The sequence below is a fragment of the Scardinius erythrophthalmus genome (genome assembly GCF_964197995.2).
Source record: "Scardinius erythrophthalmus genome assembly, chromosome: 1".
NCBI lineage: Eukaryota > Metazoa > Chordata > Actinopteri > Cypriniformes > Leuciscidae > Scardinius > Scardinius erythrophthalmus.
The window spans coordinates 52,413,642-52,428,362 of record NC_138221.1 but is presented as its reverse complement, the minus strand read 5'-3'; the positions used below and the strand labels follow the sequence as shown (position 1 = coordinate 52,428,362).

Sequence of the window (14,721 nt, the reverse complement as noted above, 5' to 3'; positions counted from 1 at the left end):
CGCAGCGTTTTACCCAAAGTTGAACATTCTTCAACTCTTGGCGACCAGTAAAAAACGCCGAGCGCTCAGCGCTTCAGTGTGAAAAAGACGTTCAGCACCTCGTTAAGCCCAATTTATACTTCTGCGTCGAACTCACGCCATAGCTACGTCGTAAGCTGTGTGTAGCGCGCGTACCCTTCGGCGTACCCTGACATGCACCTCTCCAAAAATGTAACAACGCGTCAACTCTACGCGGACGCAAGCGCTGTGATTGGTCTGCTAGGACCGATCCCTCGGGTTTCACATGTTCCCTCTGCAAGTGTAATTGCACGTCAACGCGGACGACGACGCAGAAGTATAAATGAAAACCAACGCGTTGCCTACAGCATAGAGGCTCCGGCGTAGGTCCGACGCAGAAGTATAAATCAGCCTTTACGCTCATGGCGTTTTAAAAACACGGCGCTCCCATTGAAAACAATTGAAAAAACATGCCAGCCGCGTGAAAAAACGTTTTGGTGGACACACGGCCTAAGGCTAATAAATCGTATAAGATTTTCATAATGTGAGACCACAAACATGACGATAAGAAATCATAGATGAATCATAAGACAGACAGATGAACACTAATCTGTTAGAATCTATCACACTAACAGATTCCATTCACAAACAAGCAAAATCTCTCACTTCAAACATGACTTTAAAGTAAAGTAAACTTCTTGCGGACGACCGGCAAGAAGAAATGGAGCTTAAGAACTGCTTTTTACTGAAAAGATTTAGATGATGTCATGGAGACGGTGTGAACATGGACTTTACATGTTTCCGTGCGAGCTGGAGGTGGGTCTTCCGTCAGCTCGCTTTCTGATTGGGTTTTGTTTCGTTTCACGTGATAATCTCCAGAGCAAGCGCACGTTTGTCCTCGGGGTTCCCCCCACACATTTCTGATCGTAAATATTCAACAGGTTGTTCTTCCTGTTCTTCCAAGCAGATTCAGTCACTCTTAACACACCTCACACCACAGAAAAATCTGATAAGATAATCTGTAGAACCATCAAGATAATCGGGACCTTACCTAGGATTACCTATGATTTAATACTGATTTAGAATATATACAGTACTGTGCAAAAGTCTTAGGCATGTTAATTTTGTCACCCCCCAAAAATTTTTAAGTCAGTTATTTATATCTTTTGCTGTAGTGTGTCAGTAGAAATAATCAGTTTACATTTCCAAACATTCTTTTTGCCATTAATTGTAATAATCCAGTGAGATTTCTGTATGCACAAGGAGTCTGACAACAGCCGGTATGATCTGATCTCACCATCATCGAGTCCGTCTGTGATTACATGAAGAAACAGAAAAAACTGAGACAGACTAAATCCAGAAGAACTGCGGGAACGTCTCCAAGATGCTTGAAGAAACCTTCCTAAGCCTTGCCTAAGACTTTTGCACAGTACTGCTTAAATATAGAATTTTTTTTTTTTTTTGCAGTGCAGTGCAGTGTAGAGACATATTTAAACATTCAGACCTAGTAGCTTCCCTTGGAATACTTTAAACGATGCATCTAAATATTCCTTTTCTTTTGAACTATCTGAGAGTGCACAAAGGCTTTTAGCTATTATGAGAGCCATCCACCATTTTGAAAAAAAAGAAAAAACCTTTGTCACAGAATCTTCTGTCTCATACTTTATTATAGTTTCCATGGGAACTGCTGCAACAGTTGCAACTTTGTCAATTTGTGCGGGTATGTAGAGCAAAGATTCAAGTCGAGGTGATGCTGCAAGATGATTAGAGCCCCGATTGTCCTATGGGCGCAGCATCAGCACCCATCATAACAAGACGCAATTATGGGAATGATATCAGCAAGAGATGACCATCCATCATGGAGCTGTGACAGTAGAGGTCAATGGAATTTAAAGGACATGGCTATTTTCTCTCAAACCATGCAGGCAGGGGACACACTTTGCACACTTTATCTATTTATCTAAACTGTCACTCACCATTTCTCTGGTCAGCTGCAAACTATTTAGTCAACATCTTACAAGCATCCTCCTAAACCAATCAGACATATCTGTCTCTCGAGTTGATTGACAATGAAATTGACCATGTGTCACTATTGCCCACCAGTCACTATTGCGTCTAATAAAATTATAGCCTGCTTCTCAAGTGTCCGACACTGATATAAAAATTGCTCACAGTCACAATAACTCACAGACATGGTGCTGATTCAGCTCGATTGTGTCCCTGGTCAAATTAACGACAATTTTGCTCATCCCTGATGTAACAGTTTATAAATTACATTTAGAAATGTCTTTTGTTACCTTCACACCAAAAATAAATAAATAATAATAAATAGAAAAGTTTGAATCACCATCTGCATTTTCCTGTTAGCACATTTTTTCAAGTTCATAACTTGTTTTGTCTCCTGGGAAAGATTTTAATACTAACATAAACATAAAGTAGTAAATAAACCAATGGTAATTTGAAGCACCTTGTGAAACTTCTGATGCAACTCAAAACTTTAACTTAAAAATAGCTGAAGATCCCAGAGAGAGCCTGAAATAGTGACTCAAACTCACTTACAGGTTAAAAAAAGAAAAAAGTTAACTCAGCCCAAACACTTACTGCAGGGAAGGAAACACTCTTTCCATTACTCTCTAACTAACTTCCTCTCGTCTTTGCCTTTTGCTCATGGCAATATTGATTGAGCATCTGAAGGTGAATGGCAGCTCCATAGATCACACAAGCCAACAAGGCACAGAGGAACCACTACACGGTGAGTCATCTGCCTCCTGTAAACCTCCACATCCAGCCTGTCTGAGCAACCACACAATTGCCTGAAGCAGATCTGATGGTGTGACGAGACAAATAGACGGTTGTCAGTGCTTTCTCAGCTGGCACAGCCATCTTTTTGATGATGAGTAGTGAACGTCACTGGAAAACAATTCAGTATTGTGACATTATTTAAAGAGTGACAAAATATTTGTTAAACAGTTGCTGTGCAATTATGAGGAACAGTATGATGAAGGGCAAAGAGGGGTGAAAATTATATTGTACTACTTTTGGATGTAGCATTGAATCTTTTCTGACATGCAGCACTCTAAAAAGATGGTAAATTATGAATATTATGAAATACCACAATCAATAAAAAAAAATCAATACTATTCAGCAAAGATGCATCAAGCTGATCTAAAGTGACAGTAAAGGCATTTAGAACAATATATTTGTTTTAACAAAATGTTACATTGTTTCCACAAAAAAACGTTTTATTAACATAATAATAAGAAATGTTTCTTGAGCAGCAAATCAGCATATTAGAATGATTTCTGAAGGATCATGTGACATTAAAGACTTGAGTAATGATTCAGCATATTTACATATAAATTACACAATTAAATGACATATTTTCAAATAGAAAACAGTTATTTTAAATTGTCATAATATTTCACAATATTACGATTTTTGTGTACTTATGATAAAAATGCAGCCTTGTTGATCATAAAAGAGTTTTGAAAGGTATAGTCAGCCGCTGATTGTCTGTATGGGCAGGTAGGGCAGAGCCCCAACAAAATAATCATCCAAAACAGACCACCAAGCTGAATAAATAATAAATTGTAAATGTGTTCAGCATTCTGCAACAAATATTTTTCGGATTTTCTAGACTATTTTGCTGTAAAGTGAGCAGGACATATTCAAATGTAGTGCATGGATTTGGCAGGCATGGATTTATGATACTCAGCGTGGCAGCAGGTCTCTGAACCCTCCCACACTCCCACAATGTCCCAAAAATGTCCAATGTAAATCTGTGGTGAAAAACGGAACTGCAGTATGCTCTCATAGAGAGCCATTGGGGCAGATTTCAGGCTGCCCCGCTTATTATCAAGGGTGCAGGGATTTGTATTATTTTGAAGTACCCCCGGACGCCGCCATTGGCTAACGGAACCCCACCTGCAGTTAGCATCCCATTGACTCCCATTCATTTTGGCGTCACTTTGACAGCGAATAACTTCACATCTGAGGCGTTTAAAGACTCCATTTGTCCATTATTTATTTCTAAAGAAACACGACAATGTATAAAATGCTCCATTACCTTGTATCTTACGTTATGGCCCTGTAGAAGCAGTTTTTGTAAAAGTAGGCTAACGATTGCGTCACAGCCACGCGACTCTCTGTCGCACAGTAGAGAATTACCGTATGGACAGGAGGAGAAGCTCGCGGGCAATCGGGAGGACGTCGAGGCAAAATGACAAAGTAATTAATCAGAACACCTACAAAAAGTTTCTCCTGCTCCAAGATCATGGACAGCTCCTACTCACGCCCTCCGTCTCTGCGAGTTTCGGAAGGTAATGATTCAGATTGATCTTGGCACAGCTACTAGAAGACAGACGGTTTGCTCACGTCACATCTACGTCGTCGAGCTCAGTTTGAGTCTGCGCAGTACGCTGGACCCCCAGGAAGTAAGATTTTCTAATTGGCTTCACTTTGTCTCCGTTGAATCCAATGGGGTCGCTGTGTCCATTTCTTTTACTGTCTATGCTTATTATCAAATTAGCTTGCATAAACCTCGCTCTAGCCCAAGACGATATCAGTCCGCTTCAGCTATGTGTCTGCATCAGGTCAGTAACTTGTTGGCATGTTTGCTGTTCCTATGTGGAGTAGTGTATCAAATTAATGAAAGTATAAACCCTTTAGTTTAAACGTGCTCGTGTGAATAGATTTTATATAGAACTGTTGTGTTTGTTTTATGTTGAGCACTATTCCTTAATACATGAATCAAATTTTCTTCTTAGTTAATAGTAATTACTAGAATGTAAATATTACATTCATAATGTGTTCCTGTGTATGACGCAACAATATTCTAAAGTGTTACTCAAAAGCTTACTGTGAAACAATGAAGGAATGATGACAAAAAATGCACATCGCTACGTACAGAATGTTGTCACAGCTCCATTTCTCTCACATGCTTCGCTGGTAACCCATGGAGAGCAAATGTCACTTAGCATAATGAAAAAAGACCCTGCTCAGCTGCCACTGAACTGGCTTTCTCTACCTGTCATAAGAGCTCGCTGAAACGGTGCTGAATTGCAGGCTTTGCCAAAAAAAAAAAAAAAAGCCCATGCAATAAAAGAGTCTGTCAAGGTCAAGAGAAAGACTGACAATGCCCGAAGGAAAGCAGGAAAAGTGAGACGCGAAGAGGAAGAGGAAGAGAGAGAGAGAGAGAGAGAGAGAGAGAGAGAGAGAGAGAGAGAGAGAGAGAGAGAGAGAGAGAGAGAGAGAGAGAGAGAGAGAGGGAGAGGGAGAGGGAGAGGGAGAGGGAGAGGGAGGAGGGATGAGGAGTTATGTCATGTCATGTAAAATCCTCCTCCCACAGTGGGAGTGTAATTAACTATCACACACTTGCCCTGAGGTGGCAACTCAGAAGTTGAAGCTTTTTCCTTCACATTTCTCCCATGGGCCGTTATGTTCTAAAACAAGCCTTTTATACAGTAATCTATTTTTAAACTCTAGTTTAAATATGAGTGCACTATATAGGGAAGTAGCAAATGAAAAGTATTGTTAATTCCAAATTTGATCTAAATACTGTGAACTAAAGAAAGGTTTATTGAACCAAAATCACTCACATGTTTACGTATTCACTGTTCTCTATATAGTGAATGACACAAATTGTATGTTCAGACTCTTATAAATACTGTATGCTAGAAAGCACTCAAATGACTCCAAAATATATTTGCATCTTTGTCTAAAATGGTTCACTTACTCATTAATTACTATTCAGTAAAATAAAACTGATATGTAAATCCTGTGTCCTGGAGAGTTGAAGAAACGGCTTCATCATAAACATGTGCTATTTATTGGACAAAACATTATTTTAAAAAAAATTGTTTCCTTAGTCATTAATCACAATAAAGTGAACAAAATGAAGTAATTTCAGATGCTGGTGTAAATCCTGTGTGCTGGAGAGTTGCACACTGCTTAATCACAGGACAAAACTTTTTTTTTTTTTATAAAAAATAATTAAATACAATTTGTAATTATAAATACATATTTTGTTAATTTTTTTGTTGATAATAATAAAATCAACACAAATCAACACATAGAATAGCATGCAATATTTTACCTTATTTTTATCCCCAATCAAACATCTCTGCATCCAAAGAACAGAGTCGCCGTAATCAGATCTACTTACTAGAGAGTAATTTTGGGCTGAGAGCTTGATTAAATGGCTCAGGTGCATTTGATTAGACTTAATTTTACAAGAAGATGGATCTCCAGGAGCATAATTGAACACCGCGGATCAAAAATAACTAGAAAACGCACACTACTATTCTGATTTAGTGTTGAAGGTTACGCCTCAAACACATGTTCCATTGTCAATAATCAACTACAATCAGAGCCTACTTCATGTATTCAAACAAACAAACAAACAAACAAACAAACAAACAAACAAACAAACAAACAAACAAATAAAATCAGAAATAAAGTTGAGTGAAAAAAAAACTAATAGTAAATAGTAATTGATTTAAAATGAATAAATCAAAAACATAAAATAAATCCACACACTTAAACTGCAAATACAAAGAAACGTGAGGCTGAGATTAAGTCTTTTACTAAGGAATTGAACAAAATATACATTCTATTGCTTCATTTGAATAACTAAAGACAGTATATCTTGTAAATGTTTTTGTTTAGCACGTGTATATTCTGCACAACTACACAACTACAATTGACATTGTCTCTATAGTTAATCTATAGCAATATACTGCACCTGCTTCAGGTTTTAAACTTATATTGATTCATGTTTTTATCAGCAGATGTGTAGCATTAAGCAGGCTGTGTAGTTTCTGACCCATTGATTGAACTCTATGTACTACATAAAAGACAACATCTGTTGCTAGCTCCATATTGAATTAAAAGTTAAAAACATCCAGCGTACATGTGTGTGATTGCAAAAATGCTGGAATTTTTTTCTCTTCAAATTCAAAATGGTATTTTACTGTCCGCCATCTAAGTAATGGCAAGTAATTTCAAGATTATAAAAAAGCATACTTTTCAAAATCTGACTAACCATTTTCTCACTTTACTAAGACTGTATATTTTCCCACACATATGTTCTCCAACACTACTAGATGTGATGAACCTTAAATGTTGTCAAGTCCTGTTGCTGTGAAAAAGTCCTGTTGCTCAAAATTAAAGGTAACGAATCGAATCGAAAGGTAACATCTAAAGGTTACATACGTAACCCCAGTTTCCTGAGAAGGGAATGAGATGCTGCATTGCATTGCCATGCTTCGCGCAAGCCTGCACGTCTTCCTTTACGTGTGCCTCAGACGCCGGTTTCCACAAGGATCAGCAGCTGACGCAGCGTCTTGTTCCTTTCTTAGGAAACCGGTGTTACATACGTAACCCTAAGGCTTTGTGTGTGTAAGTCTCAATATCTAAATAACCAAACTTTTTTTATAGTGTGTGTGAGAGAGAGAGAGAGAATTTGCAATTTGCCATTAAAGAGCACGATAGATTGTTAGAAATAATGGATGACTTTGTGGGCAAAAAGCCCATTAGAGAGGTCAGGAAGATGGGCAAATTTCTGACCATTCTAACATATTACTTTACAGTACTGACAGTTATACTACTCTAATCTACTGACAGAATTGACACAAAACCTCATGGTGGTGTCATTAGATATTACAAACATTATGGATTTTATGTCAGTTTGTTTGGGTAATGTGATGACTACATTTCAGCACTGTAGCATTTTCCATTGATTTTAAAAATGTATCTTGCATTGTTTGCTATTGATTTAACTAATGCCCACCTCTTTAACCTCTCTGTCAGGCCTCATTTCCACAAGCTCATTGATTTGTTCATCTCCCTTGCAGTCTGTCCTGTTCTGTGTCGACAAAATGCAAATGCGGAAAAGAGTAAAACACTCTGCATTTAGTGATCAATAGAGGCAATTCAAATAAACTGGCAACACTGTAATGCAAATTCATTATTATTAAATTCATTTAATTCATTATGGTTTTATGTGGTTGATACTTTACAAACAGACATAGTTAAAAACATCTAAAGGTTTGTTGATTAACCAATAAGATCACCTTTTAATGAAAAGTGTTTATGATGTCAACTGAAAATAATTAAAACTTTTAATTATACCAACGCGAATAAAAAAATAATTCCAACAAAAAAGCATAAACACATAAAGATAAAAAATCTTCTTTCTTCCAATCTTTTTTCTTTCTCTCATTTAAATACACACAGATTTCATCCCACTGGGGTATAAAAACCAGAGAAAAGCCGATATAAGAGTACAGACTTTGTGCAGTGTGCTGTGAATATTATATATGTTCCTGATGTGCCTGAAGCTCTACAATATGCTGCTGCCAACAGGACTTTAAAAAAAAAAATCAATTGTGTTATCAGCTCCAGTGAATCTTAATATACACTAATCAACTAAACCAGCATCTATGTAAGGCCATTCATTAGTGTGTATGAGACAGTTAATTAACCACAAAAAAAAAAAAAAAAAAATTACGCAATCCAATGGCAGTCGGAGTTATATTAAAAAATATCCTGGTTCTTCCAAACGTTATAATGTAAGTGAATGTTAGCATTTTTTTTTAAAATCCCAAAACAGTGCATCCATCCATTATAAAAGTAATCCATACGTTACCAGAAGCAAGTGATTACAGTTTATAAAGTTATAAATACGGAAATATGCTAATTCGCTTTAGAAGGCCTTTATTAACACCCTGGAGCTGTATGGATTACTTTTATGATGGATTGATTTGCTATTTTGGGGTTTCAAAGTCTAGGGTACCAGTCACTCCCATTATAAAGCTTGGAACAGCCTGAATATTTTTTAATATAACTACGATTGTGTTACTTGTAACCAAGAAACCCTTTAATCATTGAGTTCACTCTGTCGCCTGGCACCATATATTTCTCATATATTTCATAATTAATATTTTATCTTTACTCTCAGAGTTTCTCCTCCTCTTTAGATGTCCTAGTCTGGACACTGTTGTCAGTGGATTGTACACATAAGTGGAATGCAGTGCAGATCCACTCACACTTATTGTGGTTATGCATATTGTTGTGCTTATTTGCTCTCAAAAAGTTTTGTAAATTGGAAGATGTTACCACAAGAAAGATTATGTGGTACTCATTATTAGGTGGAGATATTAGTTTTTTAATTAAGTTTTAGTTACCTTTAAAACTAAGGTAATTGATTAAGAAAGAAAGAAAGAAAGAAAGAAAGAAAGAAAGAAAGAAAGAAAGAAAGAAAGAAAGAAAGAAAGAAAGAAAGAAAGAAAGAAAGAAAGAAAGAAAGAAAGAAAGAAAGAAAGAAAGAAAGAAAGAAAGAAAGAAAGAAAGAAAGAAAGAAAACTACACCTCCGTCCACAGGGAACATTTAGAACTTGGTGTTAGTCTCTGAGGGATACTGTAACAATTTTGTCACAGCAGTGTGTCTCTCTCATTACAGTGCACACACACACACACACACACACACACACACACACACACACACACACACACACACACACACACACACACACACACACACAGAGACACACAGACACACACACACACACACACACACACACACACACACACACACACACACACACACATTCCTTCACCAAAGAAGTTATGGTCGGTACACTCACATTGGCAGAACAATTAGTGACTTGTTTGCAATGGTAAAACATAACATGGTAGCATGCAAGAGTTCAAAAACTGACCTACATGCAGCCTAACACACTCAGACATGAATTTAAAAGCTTGTAATGTACTGTATAGCTCTCAGCTGTCTGCTCGGTTATGAGGCTCAGACTGCTGCTGTTCCTATCAAGCAGTGCCAGGTGTATACATTCATCCAAAACATTACTTCCAGAAGTCACAGGCACAGAAATATCCCAAATGACCTGCCATTGTTTGAAGTCCAACAACATCAGCTTGACAAGAGATGCAAGAATATATGAGTCGAGTGACTAGGTCTTCTATAAAACAGATACATAAACTGTCTGCTTGTGCTGTCATAAACAAGAGCAGACGGAGCCGTCCAGATGGGACTAGCATGAAAGAGTGATTCAATGTGAGATGCTTGGCACTTACTGGTGGTGTTGTATCGAACCCCGAGGAAAGTCTCCGGACAGGGGCGGGACACCACTTCTCCAGCACTGCTCCTGGGCCAGCATGTCCCAATGCCATCAATCGAAGTGTTACAAAACAAACCTGAAAGATAGAGGGAGGAAGAGAAAGAAGGAAGGCTTTGAGATTGAAACATTAGCCCTCAGTTTCACAGTTTGAGCTGTTTTAACTGAAAGCAACTGACAAATCTTCAAATATGCCAGTGCCCTTGTTTTGTCTCAAGATTCACACTATTAATATTATTATGTCCTAATTGAACTAAGGCTTAATCTAAACCCTGTCTGTGAAACCAGGCGTGTTATATTATGCAACATATAAACACACATATTTGAGCTTTCTATTTAGTTAAAGTATGTTTCAGGCCTAAATGTGAAGAAATGTCGAAACATAAAAAGTATATAAAAAGTGAAAGTATATTACTATATACTAATAACTAGCTATATTTTTTTCAGTAGTGTGATTGTAGTTCAGCTGTTTTCATAATATTGTAATTATTATTATTATAATGATTGATTGATTTAAAAAAAATGAATATCACAGATTTGATATTATTTAATATTCACAGTGTAAAAGCCCATTCACACCAATAACTTTTAGCGTCTGATAACATTTTGTTTATTGTAAATACATGTTGCTGTTATATGGTCAGCTGCTTTAAATGCTCAAACTCTTTAAAGTCAGGTGAATTCTGATTGGTTCATCAGCTGGAAAAAATCTTTCTAAAAGTGATTCCAAAGATAACGTTCCTCTGTCTCATTATTGTTATAGTTGTGATGTGGACTTCTCTATTCTAATAGAATTGGAATGTTAATTAAACTTTATAGTTACAGTTATCATCCTTGGTTTGAATGGACTTTAAATCATCCTCTTTTATTCAACGTGATTACTGGCACGACAGCGGGACAACCTGTCACTCACATGACATCACAGCAAACCACAACCATCCAACAATCCAAACAATTCTCAATGGACAAAATCAAGTCCTGTCCTGTTAGAAAAAATAATTAAACTTTACAGTTATCGTCCTTGCTTTTAATGGCTTTAAATCATTCTCTTTCTCATATGTAATTTTGGGAAGTCTGATTCGTTTTAGTGTATCGGTTACCTTGTGCAGCATTTAGCATCTCTTTTATAGCTAAATATTTAGCTAAACGCTGCTGTCCGTTACAATGTTTTTAAATATATTCTAGGTTTGTACAGCATTTAGCATTAAACTGATTAAGTTTAATGTAGTCACCCTAATCTGATTAAATTAGAAATGTTATAATCTGCTACATATTTAAAAGATGTTCATTCTTTAATACATCAAATGGTTTTAGGTTTTTGGTGTTAATAGCTTATAGTCTAGTTGACTACTTTGAGAGAAAAAAAAAAAAGCTTGACTGTAGCTGGATTAAGTTGCTCTGACTCATTGAGCTGTGCCGATGTGAATTCGGACGATTCCCTGTTCTGTTCTATATAATCAATGTCATTAAAAAAATGCAATGTTGAAATATAATCTTAAATATTTTAAACGAAGCTGAAAGTATCTCATTGGTTGCTAGCACTATGAGTACCATTCTCTCTGGAAAATTGGATATTGTTGCACCTATTAGATTAAAAAAAGGTCAGAGAGAAAAGTAAAGCACCATGGTACAACAATACTACGCATGTTCTAAAGAGAGAAACCCGTAATTTAGAGCGTAAATGGAAACAAACTAATTTAGAGGTCTTTAGAATCGCGTGGAAAGACAGTATGTCACGTTATAAAAAGGCCATAAAAGCGGCCAGGGCTGAGCACCTCCGCAAACTAATAGAAAACAACCAAAACAATCCTAGGTTTTTATTTAACACCGTGGTTAGACTAACAAATAAACAGACGTCACCTGAACAAAATAGCCCGTTACAGTTTAGTAGTAATGATTTCATGAAGTTCTTCACTGAGAAAATAGAAAGCATCAGAACCACAATTGTAAACGTTCAATCCTCAATCGCGCCTTATAATTCAGCCTTAATTATCACTCCGCAAGAACAATTACAGTGCTTTACAACTACAGAACAAAAAGAGTTAAATAAACTTATCACCTCATCTAAAACAACAACATGTTTATTAGACCCTATACCAACTAAACTACTGAAAGAAGTGTTACCTGTAGTGGAAGAGCCTCTCCTCAATATTATTAACTCATCTTTAACTTTAGGTCATGTTCCAAGAACATTTAAACTGGCAGTTATAAAACCATGCATTAAGAAACCACAATTAGACCCACATAATCTAGCAAATTATAGACCCATTTCAAATCTTCCTTTTATGTCTAAAATACTAGAAAAAGTTGAATCCGCCCAACTGTGCTCTTTCTTGCAAGAAAATGACATCTATGAAAAGTTTCAGTCTGGATTCAGACCGCATCATAGCACTGAAACTGCGCTCGTTAAAATCACAAATGATTTACTATTAGCTTCTGACCAAGGCTGTATCTCAATACTAGTTTTACTTGATCTTAGTGCTGCGTTCGATACTATAGATCACACAATACTCTTAGATCGACTACAATCTATTAAACTGGTTCAGATCATACTTATCTGACCGCTACCATTTTGTCTATTTAAATGGAGAAAAATCGATCATAACTCCAGTAAACTATGGAGTGCCACAGGGATCTGTGTTAGGACCTCTATTATTCTCAATATATATGTTGCCACTTGGAAATATTATAAGGAAACATGAAATTAGTTTCCATTGTTATGCTGATGACACTCAAATCTATATTTCATCACGGCCAGATGAAAACGCTAAATTATCTAAACTGACAGAGTGTGTTAAAGATATAAAAGATTGGATGACAAGCAATTTTCTTTTATTAAATCCAGACAAGACAGAGGTACTAATCATCGGTTCAAAAAAACCGCCCACAAAACCTCTCACAATACAGCTTTAACATAGTAGGATGTCCTGTTACTTTATCATCTACAGTAAAAGACCTGGGTGTTATATTAGACTGTAACCTGTCTTTTGATAATCATATTTCATATGTTACAAGAACAGCCTTTTTCCACCTTAGAAACATTGCTAAGCTACGTAACATGCTATCAGTTTCTGATGCAGAAAAGTTAGTTCATGCATTCATGACCTCGAGACTAGATTACTGTAATGCTTTATTAGCTGGTTGTCCTGCATCCTCAATAAACAAGCTACAGTTAGTCCAAAATGCCGCCGCTAGAGTTTATCATCACTACATTGGTTACCTATAAAGTTCTGAATTAATTATAAGGTATTGCTACTGACTTATAAAGCCCTAAACGGCGTAGCTCCAGTCTATTTAACGGATCTTCTATCGCCCTATAATCCATCGCACTCTTTAAGATCTTTATTAGACCCTATACCAACTAAACTACTGAAAGAAGTGTTACCTGTAGTGGAAGAGCCTCTCCTCAATATTATTAACTCATCTTTAACTTTAGGTCATGTTCCAAGAACATTTAAACTGGCAGTTATAAAACCATGCATTAAGAAACCACAATTAGACCCACATAATCTAGCATATTATAGACCCATTTCAAATCTTCCTTTTATGTCTAAAATACTAGAAAAAGTTGAATCCGCCCAACTGTGCTCTTTCTTGCAAGAAAATGACATCTATGAAAAGTTTCAGTCTGGATTCAGACCGCATCATAGCACTGAAACTGCGCTCGTTAAAATCACAAATGATTTACTATTAGCTTCTGACCAAGGCTGTATCTCAATACTAGTTTTACTTGATCTTAGTGCTGCGTTCGATACTATAGATCACACAATACTCTTAGATCGACTACAATCTATTAAACTGGTTCAGATCATACTTATCTGACCACTACCATTTTGTCTATTTAAATGGAGAAAAATCGATCATAACTCCAGTAAACTATGGAGTGCCACAGGGATCTGTGTTAGGACCTCTATTATTCTCAATATATATGTTGCCACTTGGAAATATTATAAGGAAACATGAAATTAGTTTCCATTGTTATGCTGATGACACTCAAATCTATATTTCATCACGGCCAGATGAAAACGCTAAATTATCTAAACTGACAGAGTGTGTTAAGGATATAAAAGATTGGATGACAAGCAATTTTCTTTTATTAAATCCAGACAAGACAGAGGTACTAATCATCGGTTCAAAAAAACCGCCCACAAAACCTCTCACAATACAGCTTTAACATAGTAGGATGTCCTGTTACTTTATCATCTACAGTAAAAGACCTGGGTGTTATATTAGACTGTAACCTGTCTTTTGATAATCATATTTCATATGTTACAAGAACAGCCTTTTTCCACCTTAGAAACATTGCTAAGCTACGTAACATGCTATCAGTTTCTGATGCAGAAAAGTTAGTTCATGCATTCATGACCTCGAGACTAGATTACTGTAATGCTTTATTAGCTGGTTGTCCTGCATCCTCAATAAACAAGCTACAGTTAGTCCAAAATGCCGCCGCTAGAGTTTATCATCACTACATTGGTTACCTATAAAGTTCTGAATTAATTATAAGGTATTGCTACTGACTTATAAAGCCCTAAACGGCGTAGCTCCAGTCTATTTAACGGATCTTCTATCGCCCTATAATCCATCGCAC

General features: G+C 36.6%; 1 protein-coding gene across 1 annotated transcript in view; it reads right to left on the bottom strand.

The window, feature by feature from the left end:
• Positions 1 to 14,721, bottom strand: part of crhr1 (corticotropin releasing hormone receptor 1) — a 160,003-nt gene that overhangs the window by 67,253 nt on the left and 78,029 nt on the right. The window contains exon 4 of the mRNA XM_081386353.1: positions 10,090 to 10,209. Within this exon, the coding sequence (XP_081242479.1) occupies positions 10,090 to 10,209 (120 nt within the window). The remainder of the gene's footprint in view (positions 1 to 10,089; positions 10,210 to 14,721) is intronic.